Source organism: Rana temporaria, chromosome 3 (genome assembly GCF_905171775.1).
Source record: "Rana temporaria chromosome 3, aRanTem1.1, whole genome shotgun sequence".
Lineage (NCBI taxonomy): Eukaryota > Metazoa > Chordata > Amphibia > Anura > Ranidae > Rana > Rana temporaria.
In genome coordinates this window covers 190,450,267-190,466,788 of record NC_053491.1, presented here as the reverse complement: position 1 = coordinate 190,466,788, position 16,522 = coordinate 190,450,267, and the positions used below count along the sequence as shown (strand labels likewise).

General features: G+C 41.3%; 1 protein-coding gene across 1 annotated transcript in view; it reads left to right on the top strand.

Moving 5' to 3' along the window:
- The window catches only part of TBC1D15 (TBC1 domain family member 15), a 126,747-nt gene that overhangs the window by 83,359 nt on the left and 26,866 nt on the right, over nucleotides 1–16,522 (top strand). The window contains exons 10-11 of the mRNA XM_040343988.1: nucleotides 5,488–5,582; nucleotides 9,346–9,462. Of these exons, the coding sequence (XP_040199922.1) occupies nucleotides 5,488–5,582; nucleotides 9,346–9,462 (212 nt within the window). The remainder of the gene's footprint in view (nucleotides 1–5,487; nucleotides 5,583–9,345; nucleotides 9,463–16,522) is intronic.

Genomic DNA, 16,522 nt, shown 5'->3' with positions numbered 1-16,522 from the left:
TGGTATTGGCCATCCATGTTCATCCGATTCCCCCCATAGGGGAAAGCAGAGATCTGACAGGGCGGTCCCTGCACAGTGTTCAAGGACCGCCCTGTCATCTGCCGGCTCAGTGGGAATCAACGGAGAGATCCCCGCTGAGCAAGCGGATGAAACATGTGCGGATCCTCACGGGATCCGTACTTGTGAAAGGGGCCTTACTCAACAGTTTTTTTTTTTTGTTTTTGTTTTTTTATATTTTATCCCCATTTATGTCACACTAATAATAATATTTTGCTATTCGGCCATAACTCCAATTTGTTCTGTTCTCAAAGTAGATAGGTAGTAGGACTTAAAGCGGTAGTTCACCCTCACTGACATGATTTTACCATCGAGACAGGCATTGTAGCGCGAGCTACAGTATGCCTGTCCCGATTTTTTTACCCCCGTACTCACCGTGTACTCGTACATTAAAGATTTCGGCTCCCGCGGGGAATGGGCGTGCCTATGGAGAGGGAGGATGATTGACGGCCGGCCCTGGCACGTCACTCTCCCCGAAGACAGCCGGAGTAGGTCTCGGCTCTTCACGGCGCCTGCGCACAGGCTATGCGCAGGCGCCGTGAAGAGCCAAGCCTATTTCGGCTATTTCCGGAGAAGCGTGACGCGCCAGAGCCGACCGTCAATCATCCTCCGTCTCCATAGGCACGCCCATTCCCCGAGGGGAGTCGGTATCTTCGATGTACGAGTACAAGGTGAGTACGGGGGTAAAAAAATCGGGACAGGCATACTGTAGCTCGCGCTACAATGCCTGATTTTATGGTAGAAGAAAATTTTTTTTTTTTTTCGTTTATAGGGTGAACCCCCGCTTTAAGAGGGACTTAAAGCGGAACTGTAAGATTTTTAGAATAGACTGCGAGCAGGCAGGCCATTATAGCAGAAAACTTTACTGCAATAAAATACACCTACCTGTCTGCTTGCAGTCTTCTGAGGTATGTAACTTGAGCTGCGCACGTGCAGCTCAGCTTACATTGCCAGCACTATCCCTGTTCTGGGCTGAATGACTTCTGTGCATGCGCAGTCCACACACATGCATTACAATTAATTTAAATAAATTAAACAAAGTAAAAAAAAAAGTAAATCCTGCGATGCATTGTAGCAACAGAGCCTGCGTACACAATGCACACTTTGCGCGCCATAATGCGTGCTCAGGTCCTATAAGAGCTGCACCAGCGACAGTAAAGCTGGGGAGGAAAGGACAAGATGATGCAGGATATTCTCCAGAAAGAAAAAGACAGGCTGTGCACAGCTTCTGATATACTCTGTGAGAAGCTCACAATGTTCAGTGAGATCAGTGTAAGAAATTCCAGTACAGGAAAGAAACTTGCACTAATTCCTGCATCTCACTGTCCTGTGAGGTGTGTCACCATCTTTATAATTAACCAGGTAGATATATACTGGTAAATACTTTTTGATCCCTTTTTATATATATATTTTTTTAATTAAAATTTCTTTACATACAATTTGTGCAAAAATGTGGATCTCTGCTTCCTTGGCCTCTGCCGGGGGCATGGTGCTGCTGGGTGGTGAGGGGACTGTAAGGAGTTGGAGAAACTTGAGGAGGGCAGTGTGCACCCATGGATGGGCACTTTGCTTCAAAAAAGCTATGAACTGTCACCATGCAGCTCTGAATTACTACAACCAGAGTTTCTCACAAGTTTGCTTTAACTGCAGTAGATAATAATAAGCTTGGGTATCTGGGTGAGTGTTTCCATCAGGCTTGTATGGATCACGAGACTGCCTGAACAGAATTACAAATCTTTCCATGTGTTATTTGTTTGCCTGGATTGCAGCTGTAAGATGTTTTATAGAATGATGAACTCTGAAAGCACTGAGGCCCCGTACACACGACAGAGAAACTCGACGTGCTTGGCACGTCGAGTTCCTCGTCTCGTTTTGGGATGAAGCCGCCGAAGAGCTCGGCGGGCCGCCTTCTCCTATAGAACAACGCGGCCAACGAGAAAATAGAGAACATGTTCTCTATTTTCTCGTCGAGCTCCTCGGCGGCTCCATCGAGCCAAAACTGTACAGACGACAGAGATTCTCGGCAGAATCCGGGTTTTGACCGAGTTTCTCGGCGAATTCTGCCGAGAATCTCTGTCGTGTGTACGAGGCCTCACACTTTCATAGAAATCCGGATGACTAGGTAAGAATTTCCGCGTATGAATCTGGCAGGTATTCTTTAGGTTGTCAGTATTGGCAAATGGTGTAATGCATAGGTTTGTTTAGTCACAGTGGGGTTCATTTATTTGACAGATTTTTATTTTATTTTTTATTATGAGTTTTCAAAACGAAATGTGAAGGTTTCACTTGTGCAGTGTAATCTGTACTGCTTTTCATTGAAGTCAGTGACCTGTGTTTAGTATTGGCACGGAGCAGTCTAGCGCAATGCACTGCAGAATGTCATGGATGAGGTGGGGAGATGACTTCTGTGTCGCCGTTCTGTTTACCTCGTGCTTCACTTCCCAGCTAGATTTACATGCATACTGCATTTGTTTCTGCAGGACTTTGTCTGCTCAGTTTGTTTGCTTCAGGGCTGTAAGCTGCCTTCCTGCTTACTGTGTAGCGCACTTTCCATTACACATCTCTTCTGCTTATCACATCTGATTAGGCAGCTTTTACTGACTGGAAAAGGCTCATACTCCTCTCAAAACATTACAGCTTACTTAACATGACAGTGATTAAGTAGTGTCTGCAGCAAGTTTATACCACTGGATGTTTTTATATATATATATATATATATATATATATATATATATATATATATATATATAAAGAGTTATATACTGAACAAGTTATTAAAGTGGAACTACACTGCATCTAAGCACCAAAAACTCTAAAGTGGAATTCCATCCCCCCCCTCTAGTGCCACATTTGGCACCTTTCAGGGGGGGAGGGGGAGCAGGTACCTGTTTTTTGGACAGACTTTTGGACTTTGCCATGGCGAGCTAAGTCAGAAGTCCGGCCCTCTCCTCTCTCCTCCTTCCCCTGCTGTCGGGCCAGTAGGAGAGCGCAACAAGCTTTGCTTCACAGCCAGGTTCCCTTACTGGCAATGGCATCTGCAGCAGCCGTCCTCCCTGGACTCCAGGACAGGTACGTGTCCTAATATTAAAAGTCAGCAGCTACAGTATGTGTAGCTGCTGACTTTTCATTTTTTTTGAGGGGGAGGAGAAACTCTTTAAAAAAAAAAAAAATATATATATATATATAGAAATGTAAAAGAAAAAAGATTAAAACAAGTAAATATTGGCGTATAGCACACACAGGCATATAATACACAAGGAAAAAAACTTTTAGGAGGGAAGTTTAAGGGGAAAAAAATACATTTTAAATGCCCATCAATGCAGCGTTATGAGTGTCCATCTGCAGATTTGCCCATCATTGCAGAATGGTCAGTGTCCATCTGCAGCCTTGCCCAACTGTGTCCATCTGCAGCCTTGCCCAACTGTGTGCATCTGCAGCCTTGCCCAACAGTGTGTCCATCTGCAGCCTTGCCCAACAGTGTGTCCATCTGCAGCCTTGCCCAAAATTGCAGCATGATCAGTGTCCATCTGCCTGCCAAGGAGGGAACGAGCGCCGCCGAGATAGACAGACAGAGCCGGATGTCCCGTTTACTCGGCTCCTCTCGGCTCGTCTTGCAGTCCCGCCCAGTCCCGACTCTTATGATGGACATAACACTGGTGGTCCAGTGGCAGGACATAAATGCTAGGAGGCAGGACTGGGTATGACTGCGAGCGGAGCTGAGTACACAGTACACTCGGCTCTGTCTATTTCTGCAGCGCTCATTCCCTCCTTCCCCTTCTAGGCAGCCGCTTGGCGTATAACACGCTCCCACGATTTCCCCCTGATTTTAAGGGGAAAAAGTGCGTGTTATATGCCAATAAATACAGTACTTTCCTATAAATTTAATAATGCTATCAGCATAAGGATTAAAAATAGTCAATGTTGATTGAGAGAATGAAGTTCCATTTAAAATTTCATTCAATATACGGGGTATGGGGCAGGTGACCAAATAATTATTTATTTTGCTTAAGAGCCTGGAAAGCATTGCACCGGCCGTCAGTGGATGGTGGGTGCAATGTCAGGCTCCTGCAAACTCTTTTTCCAGCTCTCTGGCCGAACCTTTGTACAGGTTTTCAGTTGGAGAGCTGGAAGAAGTGTCAACAGACTGTGATTGCTGCACTTGTGTTCCGTTAAGAACTACAAGTCTGTCTTACACAGTGTAAGACAGACTTGTAGTTTATTCTGTGCCCCAGAGAGAACCGCGTCTGTTTACATCAGGCTACCTCTAATCTGTCATGATTGGCTCTGTAAAAACTTTTTTTTTTGGTCTAGTTGGACTCGTAGGTGAGTGGACAAAAAATAGACACGCTTCCATATACATCCGCCTGCCAGAAGACTTCCGATCAGGTCCGCGTGTCGGTTTTGAAAAAAAACCTGATCAGAAAGCCCATGTGAAATTTCAGTTTTTATATGAAAGAATAAGAAACTAAAATGGGCGTTAATCATTAAATTTTTTGTATCTTCATGCATTTTTCAGGACTGATGAGTCCATTGTTTTAGAACGTGGTAAAATTCCAAGTTTCCAGCCTAACAGTTTAGGAACATATTTATACACAATCTACTACTTTACAAATCTGTTGTCTGATATGCCACACAGCGCTGTTCAGAGCATCCCAGAGATCTTGTTTGCCGAATTATCAAGCTTGAACAAGTGTAGCTTTGAATGTGATCTCATCTGGCAGTTTTTCATTTTGACCACCAGGAGGCACTTTGTCACAATTGTCTAATTTTTTTTTTTAATTAAATGGATAATGTACGTGCGCATCAACTTTACATAATAAGCTAGGTTCACCCTTCTGCAGATTTTACTTGAAAATACTCATTGTCCTATATTCTCGAGCCAAGTTTAGTCTTATCAGCTCTATTCAGAAAATGAAAAGGACTATTCAGGCATTGCCTTCACATCCGAAGCATGTATATTTCTCAGCTTGTGGATAGACAGACCTTTTCTACATTTATGGCTCATTACATTAAATAGTTTTATTCAGCTCTGGACACAGCGATCAGATAGGAGAAGGGAGAAAGTCATTTAAAGTAGAATAAAACCTCCAGGTTTTCCCTTAATTCGATTAACCTTTTTTTTCCCTACATTGCGCTGTATAACAAAGGTGGGGAGTAATCTTTTTCTCTTGACATTTTTATTAGCGCTCACTTCTACATGGTAATTAAAGTGCCATTTCACGGCATTGTCTAATGTTTTATTTCGGTTTCCTCACAGAGAGAACAGCGTAAACTGATAATATAATTTATTTTCCATAAATGTATTAAGACCTAATGTGGGATTCTTTACCTGAGCAAACTTATTTTGGAATTGTTATAGCTAGATTGCCTTGGCCGGGGCATTTTTTCAATAGCTATTGTAATTGGTATCCCCCTAATTCTTTTATTCAGAGACGAGTATTTTCGAATGAAACTCCAATGGAAGTCGGTTAGTGAAGAACAAGAAAAGCGCAATTCAAGACTAAGAGACTACAGGAGTTTAATAGGTATGTTGAGAAAGGAGTGTGTTGCACTGCTAAACTTGCAGTTAAATTGGAATGAGCAAAACATTCTTCTTCTTTCTTCTTTTTCTTCTTCTTCCTTCTTCCTTCTTCTTTCTTCCTTCTTCTTTCTTCCTTCTTCTTTCTTCATTCTTCTTTCTTCCTTCTTCTTTCTTCCTTCTTCTTTCTTTCTTCCTTCTTCTTTCTTCCTTCTTCTTTCTTCCTTCTCCTTCTTCTTCTTCTTCTTCCTCCTTCTTCTTCCTCCTTCTTTCTTCCTTCTTCTTCCTTCTTCTTCCTTCTTCTTTCTTCCTTCTCCTTCCTTCTTTCTTCCTTCTTCTTCTTCTTCTTCTTCTTCTTCTTCCTCCTTCTTCTTCTTCCTCCTTCTTTCTTCCTTCTTCCTTCTTCTTTCTTCCTTCTTCTTTCTTCCTTCTTCTTTCTTCCTTCTCCTTCTTCTTCTTCTTCCTTCTTCTTTTTCCTCTTCCTTCTTTCTCTTTCTTCTTTCTCCTTCTTCTTCTTCTTCTTCTTCCTTCTTCTTCTTCCTCCTTCTTTCTTCCTTCTTCTTCCTTCTTCTTCTTTCTTCTTCTTCCTTCTTCTTTCTGCCTTCTTCTTTCTGCCTTCTTCTTTCTGCCTTCTTCTTTCTGCCTTCTTCTTTCTTCTTCTTCTTCTTCCTGCCTTCTTCTTCCTTCTTCTTCTTCTTCTTCCTTCTTCTTCTTCCTTCTTCTTCTTCTTCTTCTTCCTTCTTCTTCTTCCTTCTTCTTCTTCTTCCTTCTTCTTTTTCATCAACAATTTCTGGAATCCCTACGTTAAACCAGTGGTGTTTTTTTTTTTTTTTTTTTTCGTGGTTGATGCGTTTTTTGTGGCACGTTTTTGATACATTTTCATGCTTCTGTGGGTTTTTGTTGGAGAAGAAGACCAGTTAAACCTAAAACCCTTCCAAAAATGCACCAAAAAAAAAAAAAAAAAATCTACATGTGTTCTGATGCAACTTTGATGCGGTTCCTTTGAAGTCCGTACAGCCATAAACACATCATGCTGCATGTAAACAAAGTCCCTGCACGTTCTCCAAAAACGCACGTCTGGAAGTTGCATAGATGTAAGCAGGACCCATAGGAAATAATGTTAAATGGATTGTGGTACCTTTTCTGCAGAGCTGCAAATGCTCTAAAAATGCACAGATGTGAACCTAGCTTAAGGCTACGTTCACACTAAGTGCGGCGCAGGGCACAGCAGGGGTCTAGTGCTTCCCTGTTCACAGTTTCAGGTCCAAATTAGGTCAGAATTTTGGGCTGAATTCAGACCTGAAATGGAGCCAAAGACGCGCAGGAATCTTCCCGAAGATGTGTGAACCGGCTCCATCGAGAGTCGGTCGCACTCTCCTGTCATGCGAATTGGGTGCAGGGAAACTTGCATCCAATTCACAAAAGTGTAAACCCAGCCTAAAGGAGAAGTATGGTAAGTAAAAAAACTAACATTCATGCTCACCTCCATGCTGCAGAATCTGTGTGATGCTGCAGCTTTCCCACACCAACTCTAAAACGGAGAAGCTAGTGATTACATGACTGCTGATTAATCAGTTCTCGGTCTGCTTCAAGCAGAGAGCAATGACTTTCAGTCACCACTCTCCACTCTGCTCCTCCAGCACTCATTGGAGCACCAGGCTGGGGAGAGAGTGGGCACGGCTAACTCAATCCAGTGCTGAATGTCAAAGCCATCTGTCAGGCTATAGGCTGGATCCAGACAATATTGTCTATATCCTTCCAGAGCCTGGCGCAGTTCTTCCCTGTCAGCTGCTAGGCTATAGCCTACTGTCAACTGACTCTGCATCACAAGAGAAGCAAAGCAAGTGTGCTCCTGTGACCCAGAAGAAAAGTATGGCCATAAAGCTTTGGCCATACGTCTTCTAAGGTAGACAGCTGATATTGTCTACTGCATTGACCTGTTCATAAATCAAACGCTGTACTAAGCTGCAGTTTATATGCTGCCAAGTGACAGGTGCTCTTTAAAGTACACTTAAGGGGTAAACTGTTCCCAGTTCTAGGTACTATGTTATATATAAGCCTAGTAGTGAAAAATCTTAATTTCTCTCTCTGAGTCGGCCTCCATTTGTGATTCACATGCCCCCTTTTCCAGGCACTGCAGCTCAAAGTGGCAGGATTTTTGCAACAGAGACAGTGCTGCCCATCCAGAAAGCAGTGGGGGGGGGGGATAGGTGTGGCCTACTATATAACACGCTACAGGATTGTGACATAGGAGAGCCAATGCTGTAGCCACATCCCCTGCAATATCTTTTAATCCCACTGCAGTGCAAGCAGGCACAGCCTACATGAAGGTGACATAACATAATTGCACTTGATTTAGGAAGATGCACAGGGTACACTTTACTAGTAGATCAACTGTTATTTGTAAGACTTAGCAGGGAAACTATGGGAAAAATGCAAATGCAGATGCACCTATAAAGTGGAACTTCGGTGTGCCCCTCAGGTGTTTTTTCTCCAGTCTAAGGTGTAACCCATATGGCGCATGCATAGATATGCCCATGGGCTCTGCCTGGCCTTCATGTCCTGGCAGAGCCCTTTGGCACATCTGTGCATGTACAGAGACAGGGAAGGTCTGACTGAGGCAAACGTCAGACATCCCTTGTAGCATCTTTGTGTGTGCGTGCGGGAAACCCCATGCATACACAGTTGGCTGGGGAACCTGGTGCATGCGCAAATGTTTTGCAGGGCTTACTCGGACCCTGGGGCATACCCGTGCATGCGTGGGGGGATGGAAGAAGTTCTTGCCTAGGCAGGAAACGCAGAAGTGATGCTTTGCAGCACAAATAAAAACATTTTTTTTTCTCAACAATGTCCATTTGTAAGAGGAGGAATAGGAAGCAGGGCAGCATAATGTGCTCTTTAGGGTGAAGGTCCACTTAAGGTGCTAGGCTCTGCAGCACAGTCTTTTTTTGTTGTTCATGTAGTTCTTGATCTTCTGGTTAAGCCCCATCAGGCTCTTTGTTGGTTTTCTTTAACTGTTTAAGTGCAGTGTGGTGTGCCTTTTATCAGATGTACTGATCAATTCAATTCCTGACTTGTTTACCATAGTCAGAGATACCAAAATGGTTTTGAACATTTGGTCATTCAGTGAACGATCAGTAGAGGGCAGTCTTTGTTGTTCCTCCCATGCCTTCAGTCCAGTTTGCTGAACGATATGGGGCTGACTGGAGCATATAAAGCTTGGATTGTTTGCCGTAGCAGCCGATCGTGTTTCTCGATCTATGTGCTGCATTAGGGATCAAAAGCACTGGACCTGATTACTGCTGCTTTGCTGTTTCATTTTGTTTTAAAAGATGTTCCTTTTTCCATTTAATTTTAGATTGCACATGGTAATCATTTGTATCGATATGTAAAATTTCAGCTGCATGGAGAACATGTTGTGTATAATATTTCCATGTTCTGTATAATGTATAATGTCTCGTGTTTTCACATTGAACCTTTGCAGGTCGGTTAAAGATGCAGAAATCCTCAGAATAAAAAATCAGCATTGTTACATAAAGATGTATTCGGTTAATGTGAAATATAAATCAGCTTAATGTAGCGCTGCCCTTTGAATGATCTGAAGTGCCCTGTAATGCATTCCTCCCTGGCATTCATTATGAGGAGCTGTCATTCTAAGCTCTCCGACAGAAGTATGCCAAACACTCTGTGCACACCAGATATGGCTTTGTTGTAAATTAGCCATTCCTCTCTTAAATATTTAATGTCATTTTCTTTATCCATCATGCTAGAGAAAGATGTGAACCGCACAGACCGAACAAACAAGTTTTATGAAGGCCAAGATAATCCTGGATTAATTTTACTCCATGACATTTTGATGACATATTGTATGTACAATTTTGATCTCGGTAAGTGCATATTCCAAGTTCTACGGAGGAAATGTCTTTAGTTTTAATTAGTATAACTTTCTCGATGCTAGAAAAAAAAATGCAACTCTTTTCCCATATCCCTTGAATGTCAAAAAGCTTGTGTTTTATTTTATTTGGAAGAGATGAGAGAAGTGTGTTTTTTATCTGACACAACTGAAAAAATGTTAGGCCTTTCTTCAGGATCTGCAATCATCTCAATATGCCAACACATGTTTTACACGATTGTAAGAATACATCTCTGGGGACTAGGATGTGACATTTGTTTTCCTTTGTAATATCACATTCAGACTGGTACGAAAGAGCAACGATGGTGTTCAGTGTGCAATGACCAATCAGATCTTACCTTTTCATTCTTTTCAGTCCATGCAATAAAAAGATGACTACTGAGAATGCTATGGGTTTCATAACTTGACGCATTGCTCGGTGCTTTTTTAACTTCTTCAGGACCAGCATGTTGCCTCTCTTCCTGTCCAGACCATTTTTTTTCAGTTTTTAGTGCTATGATAGTTTGACACTTGTTCAGTCAACAGAGCTTTCTTTCCCGATGTATAATCTTTTTTTAGTAACCACTTTTAATGCTACAGGGTGGCAGCTGTGCGCAGGATCGTGTGTGTGTATATATAGGTGATCCTGCACTTTCGGGTAGCTGGCGCAAATGCGCACCACTGGCTGCTCGCTCCCACTGTGATTATACACAATGGAAGCCAATGAGCAGGTACCATAGACTCGATGTCCACCAGCACCCGGCGATCATCCTGCAGACAGAACAGCGCTCTGCGTATGCAAATGAGGAAGATCACCATTCTGACAGGAGGGAAGACATGGATCCTGTGTCTCTGCAAAGCAGGGAAAAGGATCCATGTCTTCCCCTAGTAAAAGCTCCTCCCACACTGCAGTGAAACACAGACTAAGCACACAGTTAACCTCTTGATTGCCAACCCCTTTCCAGCCTGTGCCAATACAGTGGCCGTGCATATTTTTTAACACTGATCACTGTATTCGTGTCACTGGTCCCCAAAAAGTGTCCGTGTCTGAACGTCCGCGGATCGCCGCCATAACTAGTAAAAAATTTAATAATAATCTCCCATAGTTTGTTGATGCTATAACAGTCAATGCTTATTGGGATTTTTTTTTACCAAAAATATGAAGCAGAATATATATTGACCTAAATTTATGAAGAAATTCGATTTTTATTCAATTTTGTTTATTGGCTATGTTATATAACAAAAAGTAAAACTTTATATTTTTTTTTATGTTATTAAAAATGCTGGTCGTTGTGTTTTTTTTTATTTTTATTTTTTATAGCGTATTTTCTTTTTTTTCAAAATTATCGGTCTTTTTATGTTTATAGTGCAAAAAATAAAAAGGTGATCAAATACCACCAAAAGAAAGCTCTATTTGTGGGGAAAAAAGGGAAATGGGAAAGTAGGGTAAAGATGAGAAATGGTAATCTATCGCTCCGTTCCCAGGGTGGTGGGGCTGGTCAGAGACAGGGATCGGGGAAACTACTCCTTATAAGTATTGTAGAAAAGCATTGGCTGTACGGAAATATTGCATTGGAGCCAAGCAACCAGGAATCTCTTGAGAGGTTTCTCTTTTGTGTCATCTGTTCCATGGAGTGTAGATCTCTTATTTCACAGACCCACTCAGACATAGGAGGGCAGATCGGTTCTGTAGGCTGTAATTATGTGTCATAACAGATCCTCACAAATGGCTTTAAACAAGCCCAGGAGTATAGATACAAAGGAGATACATATATTTGTGATCTTATCTTGTATTATGATCTCATTATAAAGCCAGAAAACTTTCTTTCTTTAGTTGGTATTTAATAATCACTGCTTTTTCTTTCTTTTTAACTGTATAAAGAAAAAATACCACATTTTTAAAAAAGAATGTTTATTTATCAAATAAAAATGCAAAGACAGTGTAAACATCCCCATAATTACCCCTTTTTGGCAATATGGTCCCAGATTTTTCGACCATGCTGATATTGAGGTATTTAAAAAACAAATTAACGTGTGCTTGGCTTTTGTTATTAGTGGAAGAAATTAGAAAGGATGAAAAGATAAAAGGTTGAAATTGCATTCTGTGAAATGGCTACATGTCATTGATAGACCCCCCCCCCCCCCCAAAAAAAAAAAATGAAATAAAACAATACTACAATCATTTGTGGTCAGTGGCACTTTAACCACTTGCTGTCCGGGTGAATTTTGACCAATCTTGCATTTTAAAATTGCCTAAAAAGCTACTTGGACCTCCAAAATATTATATATTTTTTGAAAGCAGAGGCCCTGGAGGTTAAAATGGTGGCTGTTTCTTTTTTTTTTTATGTCACCCTATATTTATGCAGCATTTGGCAAACACAAATTTTCAGGAAAAAATACTCTTACTGTAAATATATTTTCGTGCACTCACAAAGGGGTTGATTTACTAAAACTGGAGAGTGCAAAATCTGGTGTAGCTGTGCATGGTAGCCAATCTGCACCAGATGTTTGCACTCTCTAGTTTTAGTAAATCAACCCCAATGAAATACTACATTTTTGGTAAAATAAAAAATATTATGTTGCGCCAAGTAAATGGATACCAAACATCTTAAGATTTAAAATTTAGCATGGCCCGGAAATGGCGACAAATGACAGTACCCAAAAGCTCTAAAGGCTTTTATAGGTGTAACCAGGTAATAGTTGAGCTCTGGTCCTAGAATTATTGCTCTCACTCTGGCGTTTATGGCAATACCTCACGTGTGGTACAATCACTGTTTACATATGCGTGCAAGACCTACATTTGCAATTGTGCGATGGCGGTGGTTTTCTCACTATTTTTCAGTAACCCAACCTTATAGGGTAAACTGCACTAATCCCCACCCAGTGGTTAATCATGGTCCCATATGTTTAATGGCCTGTTCACACCAGTGTGCATTGCCATTCACTCTGTATGGCATCCCAGCGTACCTTCTCAATGCACTCGCACTGCAGCACAGTGCTTTGTGTCGCAGCACGCTGCTAAAAATCCTGCCAGCGTGATTTTTGGTTCATTGTAGTGGTGGGTTTGGAAGCCCATTCTAATAAATGGGCTGTCATAACACAACACACAAAGTATAACTAAGGTCAAAGACTTGTTTTTTTTAGTCTTGGACATATTGTTTATATTGCTGTCTGTGCCTACATTAGGGAGATTCATCCTCTCTATTTGTCTTGTTTACCATTATCATTGAAAGTAAAAGAAAATCCCAAATTTTGGGTTCTCCCCAAAAGAGAAATAGATGGGAAATCCTCAAATGGGGACAATAGTTCTGGTGACCCCCAAGGAATTCCCTTAATTTGTAGGGATTTCCTCTCACTTCCTGTTTGGCTATGGGGCATGAAGTAAAGGAAAATCTCTGCAATGGGGCACACATGGCAGAAAAAAATATAACCGGGTTAGAACCCTCCCTTGCTCTATCCAAAATAAAAGTTTTGCCTATAGTTCTACTTTAAGCCCCAGTTCACACTGCTCAAACATGAGTCATGTGACTTCCTGTTCGACTTTGTCCTACAACTTCAGTCCAACTTTGATCTGATTTAATGTGACTTTTTACACTGTATGGCATTGAAGTCTGACCAAAGAACTGGAGGAACTTTTTCTAAAGTTGGAGTGTTGGATCAGTTAAGACAGCTCTCATAGGGAACCATTGAATTTGACATGTCATGCGGATCACATATTGCACCAGTATCAACCTAACGCACAATGGGCAAAATGAACTAAAACTGGAACACTCAGACTCTGGTTCAGCTTTGCATGGTAGCCAAGCAGCTTCTAACTTCAGCTTGTTCAATTAAGCTTTGACAAGAGAACCTGGAAGCTGATTTGTTTCTATGTAGAGCTGCACCAGATTTTGCACTCTCCAGTTTTAGTAAATATCCCCCAAAGCATATGTGTTTAATGCACCACTGGTGACCAAAGTTGAAAGTTGTTTATTGGTCCCACACGGCACATCACAATTTATTTTTGGAAACTTTTTCACAATGCTAAAGTTAGAAAGTCAGGCCAGGAAAGCAGCCGATCAGACAGACCTGTGTCTGATCAACTGCACTGGAAGCCATAGGAGATATCTGGGTTCTAATAGACTGCTGTCTATATCAACCAACACCTTTTCTGGGGTCTGATGAGCGTCGCAAGATGATGGGCCAGGATGAAGCGCCCCCCTAGATCTCTCCTTAAAGAGGACCTGTCACGGCCCATGCTATCACAAGGCATGTGGTTCATTGTGTAATAAAGTTGATAAAAAAAATATATAATAATGGGGGAAAAAATGTAAGCGCCCCCGTCCCCCTGTGCTCACACGCAAATGCATACCTAAGTTTCACATACATATGTAAACGTCATCACACCACACAAGTAAGGTATCGGCACGAACGTCTAAGTGAGAGCAATCATTTTCACTCCAGCCCTCCTTTTTAACTCTAAACTAGTAACCTGTAAAGGCGTTTAAGTGTCACCTATGGAGATTTTTAGGTACCGTAGTTCTGGTGCTGTACCAATTTTAAAGTGTAACCTGTTGGCTATCTATTTGGCATAATCATCATTTATATTTAACAAACAAATTGGGTATTGTATAGTGTTTGTGTACAATATAATTCGGTAAAGTGTATTCTATCCCCCCAAAAAAATTACATTTGAAAAACTGCGGCGTAAATTCCATGTGACATAAAAACTCCCAACATTTTATTCTCTAGGGCCTCTGATAAAAATATGTATAACATGTTTAGAGGTTTAAGTAATTTTCTGGGGGAAAAAATAAGATTTTTACATGTATGTGAGAAATGTCAGAATTGGCCCAGTGTTGAAGTGGTTAAAACATAGATCACCCTTTTATCTATTATATGATGGCTTGTATATAAACTACCAGTTCTGATAACTTTTAGGTACAGGACTTTCAGCTCCAGTAGACGTAAAGATTTGTAGAGCTGGTGAACATGACCATTGCTGTGTTTATGTATATTTGAGGCAATAGTCTCCATTTGAATGGTAGAATATTTGGTTTGCCTGCAGTGTAACTAATGCAGGGCTGGAAAATGGCCACCAACCACATAGTGACAGTATCTATTATGTACTGCTGGTGCCCAGTTATTTTGAATGTTCTGCAACACTTTAATGGGAAACATTTGACTCAAAGACTGGGCGGACTACTGAATTCTGTTTTTTTTCTTCTAATGTGTGGGATATCGGCACAAGAAATTATATACAAGGTACACAATGGCTAGTTTAAAGTGTTACTAAACCTAGGACCCTGCATTCACTATAACTGGTCTCCCATGGTACACAGCACATTGAAATGATATAGTTTTAGTAAATATAAACTGCTAAATACCTTTTCTCATCAGCAGTATATAGCAGTCGTGTGACTTCTATCAGTGTCCGTCCGAGCACTGGTTAAAGCTTGTAGAAGGAGTTTTCATTCTAATCTGACTGTCCTATGAGGCTGCATGACCCCTGACTTTCTGCTTGGACAGGGCTGATTGGCCTTGTTCTGATCACATGCACTCTTCCAAACAAAAATACACACCAAACTGAGCATGTGCAGAGTGCCTCCTAGGGCTTTGTTCTATCAGCAGATGGATTGGGGGGACAGTAAAAAAAAAGGGAGGAGCCAAGAAGACCGGATCAAACAGCCTCTTTACACAATGCGAAGAATTAACCCCTTAGGTTCCACAGTGAGTATAACAAGCATTATTTATTTCATATACAGACTGATTGAACTGTTGTGGGTTTAGTAACACTTTAAGTTAGTAAAGCCAAAAATCAACCAGTATGTTTGGTCTGTGTCCAGAGGAAAATCATGCAAACACAAGATTACAGGGCCCTTCAGCCCTCAAGTGTCATTTTAATCGTGCTTAGTGTTGGCTACCCCTGAATCAGCGCCATTGCACTTTAGGCATTGCAAATAAAGAGTTTTGCTTTAGAAGTGTTCTCTACATAGTCACTTAGTTGTTCCACTTAATTAGAGTCTAGGTCTAAAGCTTTAGAAGATGGAGTAGCGTAAATGCTATGCATGTTTCCTTTGATCCAATTTGTCATCAGTTAATCCTTTTGATGCTGGAGGGGGCTTATTGGTTAATTATATACCAGTGCAGTAGTTTGGCTGGGGCCTTTCAGCAATGCACGTGTTAAATGGCATGCTGGGATGATTTATCCAGATCGCTTGTGCAGTAATGAGAAATTGATTGTTGAGATATTATCAGGCTGACATTCAAATCCTCCTCTTTGAAACAAAGTGTTCAGCTGTGACGGTAATGTCTTCTATCCATTTCCTTCCAGTGTTTGCCTGATCAGGACAGAAAACAATGTTCCCAGACAAGAACAAGGCTGGCTAAATACAGTCTTTTAGATTTTAAGCTTTGCCAAGTGCAAAAACGGCATAAGAACGTTTTTTTTTTTTGTATAGATTTACTTATATCACACCGAATAATATTCCGAGTTTTACATAATGAACAATCTATAGTAATGTCAATTCTTTACCGTTCTAGAGATGGATGCATTGGTTTAAACAAAACTACTGTGATGTATAGGAGTCCAGGCTCATTAGGCATGGTGAAAGGCTATTGATTATCAAGCATGGAAACATGTATGGGACATGGCTAACATCTCCAGTATGTAAAATCATCAGGTTATCTATAACCTTGCGGTTCAGGAAAATCCTAATCCTGGGTCTAATTATTCACATGATCGCTCAGAAAGTAAATAATTCTGCTTTAGCTTCAGCACACAGGAAGAATTTAATGCATTTCTTTAGGAGGGAAATATCACAGAATGCTTAAAGCGGGGGTTCACCCTATAAACAAAAAAAAAAAAAAAATTTTTTTTTCTTCTACCATAAAATTAGGCATAGTAGCGCGAGCTACAGTATGCCTGTCTTGATTTTTTTTAGCGCGGTACTCACAGTGCAATCCTACATTGAAGATACCGACTCCCCGCGGGGAATGGGTGTTCCTATCCAGACGGAGGATGATTGACGGCCGGCTCTGGCACGTCACGCTTCTCCGGAAATAGCCGAAATAGG